The 22,844-nt window shown below is 42.4% G+C and overlaps 1 protein-coding gene across 3 annotated transcripts in view; it reads left to right on the forward strand.

Moving 5' to 3' along the window:
• The window catches only part of APPL1 (adaptor protein, phosphotyrosine interacting with PH domain and leucine zipper 1), a 33,842-nt gene continuing 10,998 nt past the window's right edge, over positions 1–22,844 (forward strand). The window contains exons 1-12 of one of the 3 annotated variants that reach the window (XM_088662309.1): positions 1–93; positions 12,270–12,368; positions 13,182–13,241; positions 13,984–14,055; positions 15,598–15,685; positions 16,118–16,159; positions 16,741–16,799; positions 18,699–18,845; positions 19,447–19,529; positions 19,631–19,789; positions 21,363–21,551; positions 22,421–22,463. In XM_088662309.1, coding sequence (XP_088518435.1) covers positions 16–93; positions 12,270–12,368; positions 13,182–13,241; positions 13,984–14,055; positions 15,598–15,685; positions 16,118–16,159; positions 16,741–16,799; positions 18,699–18,845; positions 19,447–19,529; positions 19,631–19,789; positions 21,363–21,551; positions 22,421–22,463 — 1,119 coding nt within the window. In that variant the 5' untranslated portion in view covers positions 1–15. Of the gene's footprint in view, positions 94–3,533; positions 3,698–12,269; positions 12,369–13,181; positions 13,242–13,983; positions 14,056–15,597; positions 15,686–16,117; positions 16,160–16,740; positions 16,800–18,698; positions 18,846–19,446; positions 19,530–19,630; positions 19,790–21,362; positions 21,552–22,420; positions 22,464–22,844 lie in introns of those variants that run through there. The other 2 variants (XM_088662310.1, XM_035106372.3) reach the window with 2 other exon arrangements.

Below are 22,844 nucleotides of genomic sequence, written 5' to 3' on the forward strand. Positions count from 1 at the left end.
GATGGAAACACAGCAATGAAATGTGGAAAGAGACAGCAAGCAATCTGCAGGAGTGCAAAACATCCCATTAACAGGTTCGACTTTAAAAATCTAGTATGTATACAAACTCTGCTCTTCTTTGGGAATATATTTACAAAAAAACCAATATTTGAATGTTTATTGTAGAACCTTTATCTGTTGGACTCTTGATGTGAGCAATGCTCTCACGGTGCAACTACATAGCTATACTTGTTCCAATTTTGCCAGTGAACTGTCTGTATCTCTCTATCTTCAGTCTAGGCAAGCAGGAGGAGGGGTGGTGAGGGGTGCAGCCTAGGGTGAGGAGCCTGGGTGTGGCTAGGGAGAAGGTATGGCCTGGAAAGTGTCCTGCAGGCAGATAGAGAAGGCTGGAGGGCTCCATTTGGCCTGCCTGGCCTGAGGTTCTTCACCTCTATTGTGATTTATGTGAAGGAGGCCCCCCAGCCTGTTCACAGGTCCTTATATGATCAGTTAAAACAGTTGGTCCTGGCAAGTATTAACCGCTCTCAATCTTAACCTGTTAACTGCCATTTGTCCAGATTTTAATTTGCCTGAATTAATTTTAAGATGTATTTTAATTGATGCCCGTTTTTATGTATATGTATTGTGTTATTTGTATGATGTTAGCTGCTTTAAGCCTGGCTTCGGTTAGGGAGGGCGGGGTACAAATATAATTTATTATTCTTATATTATCAATATTATTAGTAGTTGGCCCTGCCACACGTTGCTGTGGCTAATCCCTGTGACTGCCCCCATCCTGTGCCGATCCATAACATATCCTGCCCCTTCCTCCCCCCACCCCCGGCTTTTCCCTGTGATTTTCCCCACCCTGTCCCAACCCATGATGTATCACTCTTACCCCCACCCCCGGCTCATCCCTGTCCTGACCTATCCCGTCCCCATCTCCCCCCAACCCCCACCCAGGCGAGTCAGTACAGTGGTACCTTGACTTACGAAGACGATCCGTTCCGCGGGCGTCGTCCTAAGTCGAAGTCTTCGGTTGTCGAAGCACCCATTCTGCGCATGCGCAAAGCGCGATTTTGCGCATGTGTCGACTGCACGCGCCGCTTCTGCACAGGCGCAGAACCTGTGCACGCGGTGAAAAGACTTCCAGGGTTGTCGACTTTGGAAGTCGAATCGTTCGGATGTCGAGGTACCACTGTACCTCCATTCGGCCTAGTCTGTAAAGGCTTCGGCCTAGTATGTAAAGGGAGCCGAAGTGCTGTTGAGAGGGAATGTTTTATAGGTGCAGTACCAGTGTAGCCGCCGCTAGAGGGCACTGGTTTGCAACCTGGTTCTTTTCCCAGCATGCATTTTCGTCTGAGTGGTGTTTTTTGAAACACGGGGTTTTGGGGGGGGTTACCTGGCACAGGTGTGACATCTATCTTTGAAAACGGTACGAGGTTACTCTCATATTTGCATGTGGCATTGTGTCAAAATTTGAACGCAATCAAGCGGTTTTGGTGAAAAGTTGATACTAATGGACATGGCCAGTTTACATTTTTATATACCAGTATATAGATTATTATAATAAAAATGTAGAGAGTGAATGGCAGATGTAGTATGGGTAACCATATGGGTAACCTTATCTTCCTAAACATGCAGCCAATACCGCAGAAAAGTATTTTATTCTGGAATGGGTTAAAAAACATGGAGAGTAAGTGCAAATGGAGCCTTATTATGCTTTCTGGTGGTAATGTAACTTCAGTACACTGGAATTTTGATTCATGCTTTATTTCCTTTTTTTTTAAAAAAAAAAACCCACACTGGACTATTTTGATGTATCTGGCAGCCCAGCCAGTGCCATCTCAGTATACATAAAAAGAGGGGGGGAAAGGTCAAACCAGGAACAAAACACAATGGCCTAGGCTGCAGTTCTATATACTTACCTGGGAGTAAGAACCTTTGAATTCAATAGTGCTTATTTCTGAGTAGACATTAGATTCCACTGCTAGTTAATCATTTGATTAAAGGTCTTACTTTTTCTAAGTAAGTTTGTATTACACATGGTAAATATTTGATAATGGAGTAATTCTTATCGTAATGACTTTGGTTTATATATACTAATGTACTGCTGCATGTATCCCAGTCTCTGAGCAATGAGACTGCTGGGATTTCTGTGTTACCTAGGGTTCTATTTTCTTGGAATGAAGGTCAATAGAGATTTTGGTGTCTTTAGGATACGTGGTTGTATTTACACATACATACAATCTGAGCATAAGATCGGCTCACAGAATTAACACACTAACCTATCAATTCTCCATTTGGGTTCCAGGGAAGCTTCAAGCCACAGTGCTTGGGTCCAGCACAGAGCATGACATACCTGTCTCTTCAGCTTCCGGTATCAGCCAAAACTTACCCACAAAAACCTGGCTACCCTTCTTGATCTTGATTCCAAGTAGGGGCAGTTACCCCCACCTGTCTATATGGCAGCATGGCTAATGTAAATGGCACTATTATACTGCCTGCCATTACCTTACCAAAGGAACAGGTTCAACTGGTTTCCTCATAGAGATTCCACCCCCACATACACTGGATTACAGAGTTGAAGAGACACCATGGGTGTCATCCAGACTGACCCTGGCAAACTCACAACAGTATTCTTAAAGTGCTCAGTATAACTTTATTTTAAAAACAATACTAATATATGATCAATTCTTTTAATTGGCCTCAGAGACTTTGCTGTCGGCTAGGTAAGCATAATGATGGATAAGCAGAGCCTACTCCCTCCTCCTAATGGTGCAGACAAGAGTTAACCAGCTGGCAGTTATTAATACTATGGACATCATTTTCAAATCCATCTGGAATTTGCAGATCCCAGGCTCTCCATGCCTCTTAATATATTTCGACCCATTCTCCTTTCGTATCCAACTAATAAAATAATGTTGTAAAGTTAAAAAAAAGCAAAAAAACCAAACACACAATTGAAAACGTGTTTAAAATATCCACCTAACAACAGAGGTGTGTGCTAGGCGGCAAAGCAGTAATTTTAAGTCAAGGTTGGGGGGGGAAAGGGCATCGGAAGCGGCGGCTGGGCTGACACGCAACATGGCGTGCCTGTGCCATCCTTTGCCCTTGCTTCACGGAGAAGAAAGCCCTGCTGGGCCCGGTGAGGAATTGCTCCCAGGTGAGCCTCACGCAGAGGACGACCAGCCGCAATAACCGGGGGGAGGATCTCCCTTCCACCCTCTGAGGGCCGCACGGGGTGGGGGAGGCAGTGCAGGAAGGGCCGCCAGCCCCGGCACCAACAACCCCCGCATCAGAGGCCAAGAGAGAGCCTGTGGATCCGGATTAAGAAATAAGAGGCCGCGCGCCTCCTCCAGCTGCTGCTTCTTCGGTTCGGAGTGGCCGCCTTCTCAGCCAATGGGAAGCAGGCACCGCGCAGTCCGCCGCGTCTGAGGGAGAAGGGGGCGGCCTTGGCAGCCGCGGCCCGCTGCGTGGAAGTGCCGGGGCGGGATTTCCTGAGCTCCCCTGTTGTGGCTGCTCCGGGGAGGAGGAGGGAAAGGGGAGGTGCTAGGCGGCGGGCGAGCGGCCGGGAGAGAGCGCGAGGGTGGAGACCCGTCAGCTGGGTGCGGCGTGAGAGGGCAGCTGGGCCGGTCCGGCCTGTGGAGATCCGTCCGCCGACATGCCTGGGATAGACAAGCTGCCCATCGAGGAGACGCTGGAGGACAGCCCCCAGGTGAGGAGGCGAAGCGGCGGGAGAGGCGGCGAGCTGAGGGCCCTCGGCGCCGCGAGGCGGGCTGGTGGCAGCGGCGGCAGGCTGAGGAGCCCTATCCCTCACTGCCACCATCCCGGAATAGTAACGCTTCGCTCCCTCCCTCCTTCCTTCCTCTCTTATCTCCCCCCCGCCGTCGCCGACCGCCGCCTCACGAGCGACTCCATAGCGACAAGGAGCCTGTGCAGGCGGCAAAAACTGTCCCGCCGCGGTCTGGTCTTTCCGTTTCGCCCTCTGTAGCATCTTCCCCAAGTGACACGGAGGGTTTGCTGCACCCTCGCATGCAGCAGTGCTTCTGCTAAATCTGTGGGGAAATGGTCTTCTGTGTGGGCTCAGTGTTTAAACTTGTTTGGGGACGCCCCCCTGCCCTTTTCCAAGTCGCCACGGGGCGCTTAAATGGAGTCCGAGGAAGCATAATTACGCGACGCGACTTCGACTGTCTTAGGCAGAAAAATAATCAAACCCAAAAGGCCTTCTCTCTCCACCTCTCCACCCCACTCCTTTCTCCATTTTTGGGCCGTTGGGGTTTAAATGGGGATGTTGCTTCTGTCAAGTATAAAATCTGGAGGGTATGTACAGGGTGGGACATAAGAGCTCTTTCAGCGTTATCTTGATTTTTATACAGTATTGTATTCCCCCACCCCACTGAAGGTCTTTTTCTCAGGTCCCGCAGAGTCAAGGGAGACAGTGTGGTAGGGGCAGTAGAGCCCAGTGAAATCTGTTCCTGTCTTAAATTGTTGTGCAGTTATTGAAATTGCTGCCTCAGTTTCCCCACTACACCCTTACTCATACATTTGGTGGAATTGTTTATCAGTGACTTTAAAATTGTTGCCTTACATGTAGTGTTAGCTTAATTGCCTTGTAGACCTGTTCAAAGATTACACTTAATAATGTACCATGCACATTTACTTTGAATTTTGTTCTCTTGTAAGTGTGGTTGTTTTCAGGTACAGTTACCTTGTAGCCCACTCCTATACGCGATTAAACATTCATTTTTAAAAACTGAAATATAGCAAAATTCTTGTCAACCACATACTGTCTCAAGAAAACTTGACAGGTGTTTGCCTGTTGATTCTCAAAAAAGTAAAGATGTGTAACAATATATAGTAATGCTTTGAAAACTTCCTTTCAACTACTGAGTCTGTATGTGACCAGATTGGAAAGAGATGATGGTGATTAGCATCTTCAGTTTCTTTTGAATAATTGGCTTCATTATCTCATATGTTGCTTTGTAAGATAATAACTAGTGCTGAGATCTTTTACACTTCCTGTGATCTCATCTAAACAAGCCTTCAGAGTAGTGCTTTGCAGTCTCCTGTTTATGGTCTTGTCCTCAGCAATAACAGTGTGCAAATGTTGTATGATAGATGCAACTTTGTTAGATTGAGAGAGTTTTTATACTAAGTAAGAGAAGGACTACATATACAATATGGAATTGATCTAGACCTAGTCTAGATATTAAATCTAGAAGATACTTATATCCTCATCTACCTCATCTTAAAATCCCTTCCAGAATTATAGAAATTTAAAAAGAGGGGTTATTTGGTTAAGGGTTAGTCAACATAGTGCACTCCAGATATTGGTGCACTATGTCTCCCAACCATCCCTGTAGACATACTTGCTGGTGATGGTGGGAGCTCTCGAGAGCACAATGTTTGCTACCCCTGCTTTAGTTCATCATGCATCAATAAGACGGATGGTGATTTTTCCCTAATGATGCAGATGGTCAAGAATTAAAGTATAAAATGTTTCTAAAATGGATTCTCTAGAGACCAGAGGCATTCAAGTTGCTGCTAGCTTGATTAATAAACAAAAATCAGACCTTGAAGCACAACAGATTATAGGGGTACTATGCATAATGCCATTTATCTTAATGAAGTTGTTTTCAAACTGTGTTCTGGGGTTCCTTAAAAACATAATGATCCTTCATTCAGAAAATCAGTAATGTGGGCAAGTGCGCTTATTACTAGCAATCTCCTCACAAAGCTACCCCTAGGGCCCATTTGAGAACTAAAAATTACTGAGGTCCACCAATCACAAAATTGTGCTGCAGGGCTTGGATAGAAGCAGAAATTGGCACCATCTGCTGACAGTTAACTAACATCCAAAAATCATTGTGCTTGTGGAATGACTTCATTGAGTGCAATGAACTTCTCCAAACTGTTCTGGAAGGTTGGAGGAAGCCCCAAAGCAAATTTAGGTGTCCTTCCTCCTCTGAATGAGGGAGCTGCGTTGCTAGCATCTCTAGCCAAACAAAAGTCTACTGTACAATCGGGGTGGGTTGTAGCATTGAGGCAGGACCAGAAAGTGGGCTGCAGGCCACTATCGGTCCTTGAACCAGTTTGAGGAATGCTGCTCTACAACTCTTAGCTACAGTTTGACATATTCTAGGACAGTGTTTTTCAACCTTTTTTGGGCAAAGGCACACTTGTTTCATGAAAAAAATCATGAGGCACACCACCATTAGAAAATGTTAAAAAATTTAACTCTGTGCCTATATTGACTATATATAAAGTAATTCTCCCACGGCACACCAGGCAACAACTCACGGCACACTAGTGTGCCGCGGAACAGTGGTTGAAAAACACTGTTTTAGGAATCTAGAATGTATTCTCAGTGTGGTGATAATAGACCTGGACAGCATTACTCTTGAATCAACTGTGCATGCTACTGATGCTTCAATACTCTCTGCAATGTACAAGAATTCCTTTACAGAAGTTCCTCATCAAACTAGCATAAAAAGGTTTCCCTGAAAGTGGAAAGCTTTGGCATAACTCAAAAGATCTATCATGCAAGCGGACAAAAACATTCAGCAAAGTTCTCAAGCTTGAGCATTCAACTAATAAAGTGTAAGCATAGGATTGTACTGTTGGCGTCACAGGAAACTTGTACCCATAAAGGGTCATTTATCACAACCTCATTTTCTTTTTCTAAATTCTTGTATCTGCAAAGTGTGAAGTTTCGTTCCCTTGCTTTGCATAGCATAAGGACTCTTTCTACAGAAAAATAATTTCTCTTCCAGAGTCCAAAGGAGCCTTTGAGAGCATATCCATTAGTACAAACCCCTATATAAGATCATTGAAGTTTGTCATGCTTACACTTTAACTTCACACTGACACAACCTGATTGAAGTCTACAGTGGAACCTCGGTTTATGAACACCTCGGTTTATGAATTTTCGGTTTATGAACTCCGCGGACCCATCTGGAACGGATTAATTCACTTTCCATTACTTTTAATGGGAAAGTTCGCTTCAGTTTATGAACGCTTCAGTTTATGAACAGACTTCCGGAACCAATTACACCCATGTTTCAGTTTATGAACGCTTCAGTTTAAGTACTTTGCGGACCCTTCTGGAACGGATTAATCCACTTTCCATTACTTTCAATGGGAAAGTTCGCTTCAGTTTATGAACGGTTACTCCGCGGACCGTCTGGAACGGATTAATCCACTTTCCATTACTTTCAATGGGAAAGTTCGCTTCAGTTTATGAACGCTTCAGTTTATGAACAGACTTACGGAACCAATTGTGTTCATAAACCGAGGTACCACTGTATTATGAAAAGTTATTTGTCTCATTTAACCAGCAATGGAAGCTCTGTTGAATTGCAGAACTGGATCAACTCTGATTTTGTCATGATGACAAATTGAAAGATTGGAGGCAACGCACACTGAACAAACTGTGGCTTACCTAAATTCACCACTTAAGCAAAATTTGACTCATAGTGTTCGTGACTCTTATCCACAATGTCTAGAACATTAATAAGTTTTTACACATATTATATTTTATCAGAAGCTACTATTTTAATATGTTTACTTCCTTTTGGAGAAGAAAATATACATTCCATTAAAAATTCATTTTGACTGAACTTTTGGAGGCATCGTGATTGCACATAATTATAAAATGAATAGATAAGGTTATAATCCCAATATCTGTCAAAATTATTTTCCACTGAGCTCATTTCTTGATGAACATGCATAAGATAAGGATGGAGAGATCATTTAATATGATAGTAACAACAACAACAACAACAAATTTATACCCTGCCCATCTGGCTGGGTTTCCCCAGCCACACTGGGCGGCTTCCAACAAAGATTAAAAAATACAACAACAACAACAAACAACAACAACAACAACAACAAATTTATACCCCGCCCATCTGGCTGGGTTTCCCCAGCCACTCTGGGCGGCTTCCAACAAAGATTACAAAATACAATAGTCCTTCAGATATTAAAAGCTCTGCTAAACAGGGCTGCCTTCAGATGTCTCCTAAAAGTCTGGTAGTTTTTTTTTCCTTTGACATCTGGTAGGAGGGTGTTCCACAGGGCCGGCGCCACTACCGAGAAGGCCCTCTGCCTGGTTCCCTGTAACTTCACTTCTCGCAGTGAGGGAACCACCAGAAGGCCCTCGGCACTGGACCTCAGTGTCCAGGCAGAACAATGGTGGTGGAGACGCTCCTTCAGGTATAGTATTGTTACCATGTTAGGACAAAAACCAGTGTACTCAAATAGCAGCATAAAAGCTGTTCTACTACTACAGAGGTGCAGCATTCAAACAGTTCCACAAATAAAAACATAAATATTTAAAATGGTGTTTGCCCAATCAAGTAAAAATTCATATAGCTGAAGAATAAAAGATGAGCTAAAAACGTAGTGTCCTTTCTGGCACCAAAAGAACATCAAGGTTGATGTTAGGCAACTGTCCATGGTAAGCTAGTAGTTTACAAGTACACCTAGGTAGTGTTTGTCATTCCAATTTAAATCCCAGAGTAAATAGAGATTGGGTGGTGGCTCTAGTTTTAATGTCTAGATAGCTCATCGTCAGCAGTACAAAAAGTAGGACATACGTTATAGGTGTTGGCATATAAAAGAGATTGCATCCCTTCTTTGGAATCCATAATAGTCTATGATAGACATAAGAAAATAGCATGCCAGTGTGGGAGAACTTGTGGCCCTCCAGATATTGCTGGACTACAGCTTCTACCGTATCATTCTTGACCATGGACATAGCCAAGGGGGAGCAGGGGGGCATCTGCCCCCCTAGAGCAAGTAAATCAATATAAATACTTAACTACCGTGTTTCTCCTAAAATAAGACACGTCTTATATTTATTTTTCCTCTAAAAAAAATACATCGTGGCTTATTTTCGGGGGATGTCTTATTGTTAAGTATGGTACGGGGCTTTCTTGCGCCGCCCGCTGAGCCTGCTGCTGGGTCCCAGGGCTTCATGCGGCACGGCTGTGGCTGCTGCCGGGTCCTGCCAGGTCCTGCAGCTTCGCGCGCCGCCCGCTGCTGGGTCCTGGGGCTTCACGCGGCGCGGCTGAGGCTGCTGCTGCTGGCTCCTGTGGCTTCGCGCGCCGCCCGCTGCCGGGTCCCTGGGCTTCACGCGGCGCAGCTGGGGCTGCTGCCGGCTCCTGCCGAGTCCTGCGGCTTCGTGCGCCGCGCCGCACCGCGTGAAGCCCAGGGACCCGGCAGCGGGCGGCGCGCGAAGCCGCAGGACCCGGCAGGACCCGGCAGCAGCCCCAGCCACGCCGCGCCGCACCGCGTGAAGCCCAGGGACCCAGCAGCGGGCGGCGCGCGAAGCCGCAGGAGACAGCAGCTGCTGCCGCACGAAGCCCCAGGACCCGCTGCTGGGTCCCTGGACTTCACGCAGTGCAGCGCGGCGCGGCTGGGGCTGCTGCCGGCTCCTGCCGGGTCCTGCGGCTTCGCGCGCCGCCCGCTGCCGGGTCCTGGGGCCCGTTCAGTCGGAGCTCCGTGCGTCGCTGTGCTGGGGCTCCCGCCGGGCTGGGGCTCAGCGCGGCGCGCGCTGCTGCGTTTGCCGGCTCCCTCTGGGTCGTCCCGCTGGCTCCCCCAACACGTCTTATTTGGGGGGATGTCTTACATTGTTTGGCCTTTAAAAGATCGTGCCATGGCTTATTTTAGAGGCACGTTTTATTTTAGGAGAAACACGGTACCTGAGGTTCTGCCCCCACTAATATCAAGTCCACCCCCCCAAATAAATCCTGGCTACACCCATGTCCCTGATCAATGTTCTTGTTGGCTTGAGCTGATGAGTCCAACAACATGGAGGACTGTAGCTTCCCTATTCCTGCTCCATCCCTCCCTCTTTCAAACAGCTGCTCACTGTTCTGTAGTCACCGAGTATGCACGGTTGTTAATAGGTCTGCACCATAGGGTTTAAGGTGGTTCTGTACGTCCGTAAACATAAAGGTTAAATAGCTGTTTTGGCTATTTAAGGAACAGCGCTTGACTTTGGTCACATTCATCACTTCTCTGCCTTTTGGCTAAGATCAAGTGACTATGATCACATTCATGTACTTGAGGCACATGCCTCAATGAATCCTGGGAACCCTAAGAGCTACCATTCCCAGCACCCTCAACAAACTATAGTTCCCACAGTTGTTTGGGGGAAGAAGCTATGTGTTTTAAATGTAAAATATGGATGGGACCGATGAGTTTGTTAATAGTATATAGGATCTAGAAATAAATGATTTTATCCCCCCCAAAAAAAGAAGAAGTATAGAAGTTTATGCTCTTTGAAACTTGAGATTTATGGGACATCCCAAATTGAACTAGAAGCCATAAAATTAGTCTTTTCCTCTCTCCTCTTCTGTGCTTGCTTGTTTTTGTGTGTGTGTGTGTATGTGTGTGTTACATAGACCAGAAGTTATATATTCCAGTACTTGGTCTTCATTAGCAGCTACCGGTAGGTGGATGGAAAGCTCACAAGGAGGACACGCTGGAAATGGCTGTTCCTGTTGTTTGTCATCAGGTCCCGCTAACTGGAAGCATAAGCTGTCTTCAAAGATACGAGTTCAAGTTCTTGTTATTACAGCATGTAGCCATTGATGAACCTATTATCCATATATCAAAGGTTTAAAAATAGCTATGGAGAAGATCAGTCTACATCCCAATCCCAAAGAAGGGCAGTGCCAAAGAATGCTCCAACTACCGCACAATTGCGCTTATTTCACACGCTAGCAAGCTTATGCTTAAAATTCTACAAGGCAGGCTTAGGCAGTATGTGGACCGAGAACTCCCAGAAGTGCAAGCTGGATTTCGAAGCGGCAGAGGAACCAGAGACCAAATAGCAAACATGCGCTGGATTATGGAGAAAGCTAGAGTTCCAGAAAAACGTCTACTTCTGCTTCATTGACTATGCAAAAGCCTTTGACTGTGTCGACCACAGCAAACTATGGCAAGTTCTTAAAGAAATGGGAGTGCCTGATCACCTCATCTGTCTCCTGAGAAATCTCTATGTGGGACAAGAAGCTACAGTTAGAACTGGATATGGAACAACTGATTGGTTCAAAATTGGGAAAGGAGTACAACAAAGTATATTGTCTCCCTGCTTATTTAACTTATATGCAGAATTCATCATGCAAAAGGCTGGACTAAATGAATCCCAAGCCAGAATTAAGATTGCCGGAAGAAATATCAACAACCTCAGATATGCAGATGACACAACCTTGATGGCAGAAAGTGGGGAGGAATTAAAGAACCTTTTAATGAGGGTGAAAGAGGAGAGCGCAAAATATGGTCTGAAGCTCAGCATCAAAAAAACCAAGATCATGGTCACTGGTCCCATCACCTCCTGGCAAATAGAAGGGGAAGAAATGGAGGCAGTGAGAGATTTTACTTTCTTGGGCTCCTTGATCACTGCAGATGGTGACAGCAGTCACGAAATTAAAAGACGCCTGCTTCTTGGGAGAAAAGCAATGACAAACCTAGACAGCATCTTAAAAAGCAGAGACATTACCTTGCCGACAAAGGTGCGTTTAGTTAAAGCTATGGTTTTCCCAGTAGTGATGTATGGAAGTGAGAGCTGGACCATAAAGAAGGCTGATCACCGAAGAATTGATGCTTTTGAATTATGGTGTTGGACTCTTGAGAGTCCCATGGACTGCAAGAAGATCAAACCTATCCATTCTGAAGGAAATCAGCCCCGAGTGCTCCCTGGAAGGACAGATCGTGAAGCTGAGGCTCTAATACTTTGGCCACCTCATGAGAAGAGAAGACGCCCTGGAAAAGACCCTGATGTTGGGAAAGATTGAGGGCACTAGCTAGGAGAAGGGGACGACAGAGGATGAGATGGTTGGACAGTGTTCTCGAAGCTACAAACATGAGTTTGACCAAACTGCGGGAGGCAGTGGAAGACAGGAGTGCCTGGCGGGCTCTGGTCCATGGGGTCATGAAGAGTCGGACATGACTAAACGACTAAACAACAACATGGTAGACAACATGCTGTAGCAGTTGATTCTGCAAGGTGTCTATGTACTGTTTGCAGATTCTCTCTAATCTCTTCTTGACTTTTACTACCCCCTGCTTCCTGTCAAGTTATCAATCCATAAGGAGAGTCATTGCTCAGTTCCTTATCAGCCTTTAGTGAGGGACTCTGCTTCATGACTGCTAGACGCATACCAAATGCCTAGTAGCAATCCATTTTATTCCAATATGTTTTGAGTTACTGGAAACTAAAATCTAGCTACTACACTATAAATTTAATGTTATGAATGTACATTGTTTCTGATTTTTAGACCCGTTCCTTGCTGGGTGTGTTTGAAGAAGATGCTGCAGCCATTTCCAGATACATTAGCCAGCTGTATCAAGCCATGCACCGAATTTATGATGCACAGGTAGGGTGATTATTGCTGAATGCATATGTTAGCTAATCTTGAGTCAGCTCTCCAAAATAGTGTGATTTATGTTTTCTATATGTGTCTTTGGGTCTTTTTTCCTTTCCATTCTTTCCCTTTGTGTTGATTACTTTACACTCCAAATGCCATGTACCAACATTCCATGTACATATATGTCCTTTCCTTGGTTTTTATTTGCTTATTTTTCCAGCTGTTGTTCTCCTGGTTAACTTGTTCACCTGCCCTGGAACATTATCCAGCTGCTCCTTTCAGAGTTCTGAGGCTGCTCCCAAAGCTATGATAACTGCCTTCCTGAACTCCACTCTCCTCCTTCCCTCTCTCCCCACCACCACAGCGCATATGACCTCATGCATGCACACTTAATTATTATTATTTAACTGCCCCCTTTGTGGGTGTAGTTTTTAATACATGTATCCTTCTACATACCTTGTCGTTTCCTCAGGAATGCAGCAACCTTCCTTCTCATTTATTGGGTTTTCTTTCAAACTGATCGGCAGGGAACTAATCTTGCTGTTAGAGAGAATGATACTGCCTTCTATTTTGAATGATGGTCCCTTTTACATGGACTTAACAGCAACCTGAATGTATTCATGTATTGTTGGTTTAACTTAGAAATACCTGGTATCTGCAACTTTTAAAAGTGTGAAATTTATGATATAACAAAAAAATATCATTTTTTTAAACTTAATAGCTAAGCACCACCTAACCATGTATTTGTGAAATCTACAGTATATTTTCATTATCAGTGCAAAATAGGAAAAATATTTATAGTCTTTCTCCCCCCTTAACCAGAATGAATTAAGTGCAGCAACACATTTGACTTCAAAGCTTCTAAAGGAATATGAGAAACAGGTATGAATGAACATGCTTGGGTTATGTTCTTAGAACTCTACAATTCTATGTTATAATCTGAAGATTGCTAACCTCTTATACTGGATCAGTTTAAGTTAATCTAATGTGGAGCAGGGAATTGGTGGTCTTTGGTTGTTGTTTATACCTGGCCAGATGGGTGGGGTATGAATAATATTTATAAATTATTATTGTTGTTGTTGTTTGACTCCCACCTTCCATCAGCCCAGCCAGTCTTGTCAGTGAAAATCAGAACTGTAGTTCAGCAACACACAATCACTACCTCAGCTTTAAAAGTAGCCAGTCATGTGGGAATTAAGCAGGTGAAGTGTTTCCTGTTTCTTTATTTCTGTGCGAGGTAGGAAAAGCTCCATTTGCTTAATTTCTTCATGTCATGCTTACTGTTAAAAACACAGAACCTGACTAGTAAAGAAACAGCATCCCAAGTTAAAACCACCACAAATAAGCAGACTTAACATTTCAGTTTTAGAACAACATAGACATGTATGCCCAGTGCTACTAACATCAGCTAACTTGTCTTTTTGTCAGGTTTGTTCATTCAAAAAAGTTCCACAAATACATTTTTTCTTGGCCTATAATCATCCAGGAATTTCCATTCTTTGAGCATATCAATGCTATTAGATACCAGCATATTTTACTAAAGCTTTGGAGTGTTGTTCTAAATCTTTATAAGAAAAGTAAACGGAGGTTAGCTTCTGAGTAAAATATGTTTTTGTTTTGTTAGCGTTTCCCATTGGGGGGTGATGATGAAGTTATGAATTCTACGCTGCAGCAATTTGCAAAAGTGATAGATGAGGTAAGGTTGTATGTGTGCTGCTGTTCTTTTTTAGACTCACATTTGTCTATGTATTTACAAATCATAGTGATGGTTTGCAGTAGTCCAATTCATACTGAGCCTTTTATGTAAAACTGGTGATTCTTCCCTTTTTCTGATGCTTTCAATGAAGAGTCTCAGTAGAATGCCTTAAATTAGGAAGGGCCTGTTGTGTTTCTAAAGCAACAGAGCATGTGTGTTTTCTGCATTTCTTTAAGTTCATTTAAGAGTAACTTCCTACTTGTTATTCATGGTTAGTGCTATAATTGTACCAGAGGGCCTTGTTTAGGATTGGTACCCCATTGTGCTAAATGCCGTAGTTCCTGATAATTTGAAAGAAGTCAAGTTTAATAGGTATGTTCTTTTGGTGACAGCATTTCATGGCTGAAGAAATTGGTATTTAACTGTTGAAGAGACAGGTGGCTGTTAGAGAAAGCTTTTAGCCTATGTTAAATGTTATTTTAATCTCCAGAATGTAAGTGTCAAATGAGGAAATGCATCATTAATAACTAATGTTGTTTAAAAGTGACTCCCTTGTGCTTTTTATCTCTCTATACTATAGTTTTGTAGGTGTCATGATTTAGTTTGCATGTCCACCCGCAGGCGGCCATGCCAACTTCAGTGCAACAAGAGAGCAGCGGGCAAACAAATGAGCAAGTGGGGTGGGGTGGGGTGGGGTGGAGAGCCAGCCTAGGTGAGCTGCTGAGGAAGAAGATATGCTTAATGTAGGGGGGGCACTTCAGGGATCAATTTTCCAAACCACTATTTGAAGCATGTCTCACCGTTCTTTAAGTGCTGCTCCAGGAATGTGAGGATGCTTCATAGAGTGCTTCAGCAAATCACTCTTTCATGCACCCTATCTCCATTAAAGACATAACAAGCTGTGAGGGAAGAGCTGTTTGAGCAAGATGTGAAAGAAGCAGGTTGGGATTTGGTGTGAGATGGGTGGAGGAGGTGGGGAGTTTGGTCAGGTGTTGGGGAAGGAACATTAGCCAGGTGTGAGAGACCGGTGGGGTTGGGAAGTGGCACAGAGGGGGAAATAATTAGATCCTTGATTGCTGTACAAAATTCATAAGGCGGTCCCTGTCCAAATGACCCTGCTACCTAACTTACACAAATACCATGAATAACCACTTTGAAGTTTTTACAATCAATTTACAACCAAATTTAAAGACACAAATAAACTAAAACCTATTGAAGGTTGAAAGAATAGGACAGGCTTGATGAAGGAAATGAGTTGTAAGGACCACCCTATGCATATTTGTTCAGAGAGTTCAGTGGAACTTGCTTCCAGATAAGGGTGTACAAACTGGGGTGGCTGTATGACCTTTCATTGGCATTACTAGAATGTCGAAGTGCTTAATTTTGGCAGGATTATGCCCTCTGTGTCTGTTTTAATTAAGACTTGTAAGCTATCTTCAGTTGAAACTTGATGTTTGCATTCGTTGAAGTATTTGTGGAACAGCAGAAATCTCTATTTGCAGATAAAATTGTGTACCTTTGTGGGCTTTTTCCTCTCCTTAGCTCAGTTCTTGTCATGCAGTACTATCAACTCAATTAGCTGATGCCATGATGTTTCCCATTACGCAGTTCAAGGAAAGAGATCTAAAAGGTACGATAACTACTGTCACAAATTATGTAGAGAAGTTGATCATGCTTAAGTTCAGATAATTTGAATTTATAACATACTCTGGTTTCAATAAACAGAACTCCAGTATTCTATTTTAGATACTTTGAAAATTACTATTCATTGCATTTTTTTTGGTCTTCAGAGTCACTTTTGAGTGGAAAAGGTGGCTAATTGAAAAAATAAAATAGGCAGTAGTCAATGCCTATTAGACATTTAGAAATATAAGGCCGAACCCTTACACACATTTACTTGAATCTTTATTCAGAGATAGAGTTGCAAGAGTGGTTTTTTGTACTGAATGTTCAGTCATCCAATTATAAAACCCGAATCAAGTCTTTTTCTATATTTCATAGTTCAATTAGCAAAACTGCCTTGATACTATATGCTTCCTTAAATAAAATGCATTCATTTCAGAGATTCTGACTTTAAAAGAAGTTTTCCAGATCTCAAGCAATGGTAAGTATACCTTAAGTGTTAATTCCCTGGCACTTCTTTAATGTTATAACGTATGGCTGAACTCTTGTAAAGTGAAGCTTTACAGATGTTGTGCAGAGGTTTGAGAGGAGTGAAGCATTAACGTCGTCTCCATTTCTAGCTTCAGTGGTTTCTTTTGCTAATTTGTTGGCTGAAGTAGGTATCCTTTAACTTGAAAGTTTGAAGACATAGCTTATTTTAAACACAGTGGATGGGAGAAACTCTTTACAGGTTGGTAAGCCCTTGACATTTAGTTTGCTAGCAAACTCTTACCATAATAATATCTCAAAAACTATTAAAATACTTCCGGAATAACTAAATGCATGGGGCAAAATCTTAGTACCTGTTGTGTATTAAAATATCCTACTATGGCATTTCATAATTTAAACAATTCTGTTATGGGCAGTGAAACATTACTTCTATGAAGAGAAGCTTATTTTATCCTTACATTAAGCACTTATATAGTACATAGAATTGTAGAGTTGGAAGGGACCCTGAGGGTCCCTTAAACTTAAATTGTTTTGTAGCTGCTACTCAAATGCAGTGTAAACTTCATTTTGCAGATCATGATACTGCCATCACCAGATATAGTCGACTGTCAAAAAAGAGAGAAAATGAGAAGGTTTGAGAAATTTTCAATACAGCACTTAGATTTCATGTTATAGAATGGCTACAAAATCTGGTCATTCTTAAATGATGCTTAATTATATTAATTGTTACACACCTCCAGCAGTTCAGAGAGTCTTGCATAGAAAATATATATTGTCCCATTGTAAATGTGGTGTCATTTGCGATTTTTCTTTGAAAATACATAGTTCAATACAGCAGAATGGGGAGAAGGCATTAGTTCTTTTTTGAAAACATGAGGTGTTTATATTTTAAATCTCCAGAGCTTAATGCCTGTTAACTACAACCTCGTCATGAATAAGGAGGCTGATTTGCTGTTACAGAGATCTGGTTGGGTGGTCCAACTCCAAATTACCTCTCCTGGGTAATTTGGTGCAGCCACCAGCATAGATTGAAAGGAAGAGGAAGCGGGTGTTGCATCTATCAAAATGTCATCTCTTTTACAGGAAGCTAGTGTGCTTGAGTGCTAAATTTGAGGGTTGGTATTTAGTGCTAGACAAAAGAGACAAAAAAGGCATCCTCTAGTCTAGGTCAGGCATCCGCAAACTCGGCCCTCCAGATGTCTTGGGACTACAACTTCCATCATCCCTAGCTAACAGGACCAGTGGTCAGGGATGATGGGAATTGTACGGTAGTCCCAAAACATCTGGAAGGCAGAGTTTGGGTATGCCTGCTCTAGGTATACCACCCACCCCACTATCCAATAGATTCCTGTCAGAGCTGGCCGAGGTGGTCCCAAAGGTTGTGTTGGAGAATCCACAGACAGTTGTACTGAGGACTTCATCCACAATGAGGTTGTCTTCTTAGGTGCAGCTCAGGAATTCATGGCCTCTGTGACAACCATGGGGCTACCGTATGTCATAAGAGCATAAGAAGAGCCTGCTGGATCAGGCCAGTGGTCCATCTAGTCTAGCATCCTGTTCACACAGTGGCCCAATTGCAGGTGATCGTTGATCTGGGCTTTGCCACACAGTGGACCTGTCTGGTTCTGTGATTGGGGTAGTTGTCCTTAATACTCTTCTCATGGATGGACTGTTTCCTAGTGTAGTTTTACTTGACACCCAATTCCCCTCTATAGGTATGAGGGGACTGATTAGTATGATCCACTCCTAGAGGCTTATGAAATTTCTTGAATTCCTGAATTCGCTGAGGGATTTTCTGTTTTAACACGTCTGATGCTCCTGCTGAGGCCCTGGTCTTGCTGTGGAATGGTGAGGTGGAGAAGCAGTTGGCGGGATTGCTCTGAAACACCTCACACTCCAGAGCCTAAATTGTGCCTTGGTTTTCTACTGAGCTTCTGATGATGAAGCAGATCAGAAGAGAGCTGGTGCATATGCTCTATCGTGAAGCCTATCTAACACTATATGCTGCCAGGCCTAGCTTAAGGTGCTGATGTTAACATACAAAGCTCTGCACAACTTGACTCCTACGTACGTGATGCAACATCTTTACCCATATCAGCCAGCCTGGGCTCTGAGATTGGCTGAGGGAGCCCTTCTTGTCTCATTGGCGAGTGTTGCTTGTTTTATGTGGAGGTGGGCCTTCTTGGTGGGCCTTCTTGGTGGTTGTGCCTGACTCTGGGGACTAGTTCTCCCTTGAGGCACAGGTGACCACATCCTTGATGGGCTACTTAGAACATTCTTGTTCTCCAAGGTTTTGGATTTGGTTAAGCTTGCTTTGGATCTTGGGATTGGCTTTATTGCTCTGTTGATCTTAATTTATTATTTTAATTGTTTTATGGTTTGTGTTACTTTACTTATATAGGACAGTGTTTGTGAACATAACATGCTAATAATAAAATAAAAAAGAGTTGTTACTTAATAAATGTCATGTAAAACAATTATTTTATTGGCACAGTACACTGCCTTGAGTCAGAAACTCTGTTTCTCCTCAGGTCAAGTATGAGGTTACAGAAGATGTATATACTTCCCGGAAGAAACAACATCAGACCATGATGCATTATTTCTGTGCGTTAAATACTCTGCAGTATAAGAAGAAAATTGCTATGTTGGAACCCTTGTTAGGATACATGCAGGCTCAGGTGAATGTCTGTGAAATGGGATGTGTACATAAAATTATTTTGCTTAAATAATAAGTGTACTTGGGATTTATGTGTAGGCATGCTAGTGTTATAGGAGTGTTTTTGATGCTTAAAGCAATTTAAAAATATTAAAACCTCAAAAATAAACATGCCAGTTGCTTGAAAATTCAGTACATGAGGAAATAGGACTGCCTTGTGCCACCATTTGCATTTAGTATCGACAGAACAAGTCCTTGAGTGTGACAGGTGAGGTGTGGGGAGACTCCCTACATGCAGATAAATTGTGGAGACTGAATCTGTCTAAGCTTTTTGAGGAGATAAAGGCATATATAAACAGAAGTTAAAATACTGTACAGTCTGTATAGAAGTAGTTCTTCTTCCTTGTAATTAGTGGGGATTATTCTTTTAGTTAGGATAAATTGTGAAAACAGTCTCTTATAGGGGTTGTGTTTTTCTCGGTTTTCTCTTAATCATATAGTGTGACTGATTTCCTGCTCTGCGTCTGTAGCTATATTTTTGTTTCTTTAAAAAAAGAATCTTAATCTCCATTATACACACCTAAATATTAATTGTTAAATGATTTGATTCTCCTTTCTAAAAGATAAGCTTCTTTAAGATGGGCTCAGAAAATCTTTCTGAACAACTGGAAGAATTTTTAACAAATATTGGGACAAGTGTTCAGGAGTAAGTTAACTTTTTCTTTTAAAATGAATGGTTTAACGTCTTTTTATTTTTTAAAAAATACTTATTACAGTTACACTAAAGCATTTGCCCAATTTGTTTAGTGTTCGTAGGGAAATGGACCATGACGTCGAGACTATGCAGCAGACTATAGGAGACTTAGAGGCAGCCAGTGACCCATTGTACCTGCCAGATCCTGATCCTACAAAATTTCCTGTCCAGCGGCACCTTACTCGGAAAGCTGGTTATCTTAATGCAAGAAAGTAAGAACAAATTTCCTCTATGTATGAATTGCAACAGCCTAAGCTAGTTTGTAGGACCTGAATTATTGCCATGTGCATTTAAAAATAGGACTATTTCCTATGTCTTCCAAATATTGCAAAAATCACCAGTGTTGAAGCAATGATTCTTCAACATCAACTTCGTTGGACTGATCATGTTGTGTGAATGCCTGATGATCATCTTCCAAAGCAACTACTCTATTCCCGAACTTAAAAATGTAAAGTGTAATGCTGGTGGTCAACAAAAGAGGTTTAAAGACTGTCTCAAGGCAAATCTTTAAAAATGTAGTATAAACACTGACAACTGGGAAACACGCCTGCGAGCGCTCCAGTTGGAGAACAGTCTTTACCAAAGGTGTCATGGGCTTTGAAGACATTCAATCTCAGGACGCAAGGGAGAAACGTGCTAAGAGAAAGGCACAGTTGGCAAATCCACACCGTGATCAACTCCCGCCCGGAAACTAATGTCCCCACTATGGAAGGACGTGTGGATCCAGAATTGGCCTCCACAGTCACCTACGGACTCATTGTTAAAACCATGTTTATGGAAGACAATCTTACTCAGAGATGAGTGATCGCCAAAGAGAAGAGAGATTTAGTGGCAAGGGATGCAGACAATTTAATAGAAGCACTTGCAAAAAGAACTTTTGAAATCAAAGTATTTTTAAAAGAACTATGCTAGAATGCCAGTAAATGCTTAGATTACAAAGTTGAAATGCAATGCATATGCTTCTGTCTTAATGTGGTAGAGACTTTTTATTTTCTTTATTTGCAGTTTTATAAGCAGCTTCAAAGCCAAAAGGTATTAAAGCAGTGTACAATAAGATACAAAAGATTACAGAGTTGGAAAACTGAACACTAATAAAATCATTTATTATAATTATTTCATTAATATTCCATAAAATGACTGGGCCACACTTCAGGGAAAGCATTCTTGAACAAAAATGTTTTAATAGTGCCCTAAATGCCAAGATGCTAGGTGCTTATCTAAGTTCAAGTAACTTATTCCAGAGGGCTGGAGCTGCAACACTAGAAGCCTGGTTTCTAGTACATACTAAGTGCATCTCTGGAGCATGTGGCACACTCATTAGTGCCCCATTCCAGGAGTATAGTTGCTGGGAAGGTAAAGATGGGGTCAGCCAGTCTCCTTGGCGACCTGGTCCCAAGCTGAGAACTTGCTAAAAGCAAAACCTTGAATCAACAACTTACCTGCTGCTTTCTGTATCAGCTGCAACTTCCAGACTAAGCCCAAGGGAAACTCTATATAGAGTGTATTGCATTGTAATAATTCAGCATTGAGGATACCAGTGCCAGAACCACAGTGGCACAGCTATATATCAGTCCAGGAATGACCAAAACTGTCTTATCAACCAAAGCTGGTAAAAGGCACTTGACTGATACAATAGCTGCCATGCACACTCTTGTTAGATTGGGAAGTGATGATATGAACTTTACACCAGGACTTGGATTTGTGAAAGCTCTTCCATGTGGAGATACCTGCCTATGCTTGCCTCTAGCTAGTAAAATATTAAGTTAATCTCTTTTCTTATTTCAGTAAAACGGGGCTGGTGTCTTCCAGCTGGGACAGACAATTTTACTTCACTCAGGGTGGAAACCTAATGAGTCAGGCAAGAGGTGATGTAGCTGGAGGACTTGTTATGGATATAGACAACTGTTCAGTAATGGCTGTGGATTGTGAAGACAGAAGATACTGCTTTCAGATAACCTCCTTTGATGGCAAAAAGTTTGTATTTTGTTTCTTTTGTTTTAACTAATGCAACGATTAGAGAGAAAATTGAAAGCACTTTGGGTTGGGGGGAGATTATTAAAGAGTGTGTGTGTGGATGGAAGGGAGGGAGGCTTCATTTTTTGTCCATCAGATTGGAGAAAATGGCAGACATGTAAAATTTCTAGTAAAATCCAAAGTGTTTATATTAATCAAATCAGTTGATCAGGACTTGATAACATTCTGTGTACTGAAATCTTAAGTAAATTTTGTAGTCCAAAAATGAGGATGTGCTGTATTCAAGCTTTATTTGGAGTAGGCTCATTAAAATAAATGTTTATATTGGGTATATTACCATTTTAGATTCTTAGTTAAAATTATTTTTGTTTATCTAGCCCCAAATTATTTTCTACTGAACTCTTCATTATCTGCTGCTTGCCTGCCTGCCACCTCTGTTCCTTTACTGAGATGACAGTATTGCACAACCCCAGGCAGGGCCAAATTCTTGTTAAAATAGACACCTCAAGATGGCTGACTTTTACCTCTCCCTTGTATCAGTGAGAGGCTGTCTCAGTTGCTTAGCTCATGGACGCAGCTGGATATGTACTATTCACCCCAGGACTTGGTAAGCCCCATGGCACATAGATAAACTTTCCAAATGTGAAAAATACACCTGGAATGTATTTTATCTGGAGTGTTTTATCTATACCATAGTTTAGAAAGAAGCAAAGTGTCAGTCCTATATTTAGTAAAGAAATACACTGCCTAAATAGTATCAAAATTCAAATATCATATCATATTATATCATATCATATATATCATATATCATATCATTTCCCTTGAGAAATACATTTAAATCTGTTAATTTTTGCTTACTTTTCTGCCAGGTCTTCAATTCTTCAGGCAGAGAGCAGAAAAGATTATGAAGAGGTAAACTGCTGCACAAGAATGAGTGCTAAAATTACAGGTTGTCTTGTGGCGCTTCAAAGACTTAAAGAGATGAGCATCTGACAAAGTTGACTGTGGCCCCAATCAGAGCAGGTTAAAATACAGTACACAGTGAAACACCACCACAGTAAAACCAATTCAGCACACCTTATTATAGCAGATAAAAAGATGGCATCATCAAAAGTACCCACAGAGTCATAACTAGAATTCTCCCTCCCAGAACCAACCAAATTCCAAGTAATCCAAGAAAAGCTTGGGCAACGAGATGAATTTTCACCTAGGACCTAAATGACAAAAGTGTAGGTTCCAGGATTGCCCCTCTATAGGGTTGCCACTATGTCGAAGCACCCAAAAACTCAAAAT

This window comes from Zootoca vivipara, chromosome 2, assembly GCF_965207765.1.
Source record: "Zootoca vivipara chromosome 2, rZooViv2.hap1.1, whole genome shotgun sequence".
NCBI lineage: Eukaryota > Metazoa > Chordata > Lepidosauria > Squamata > Lacertidae > Zootoca > Zootoca vivipara.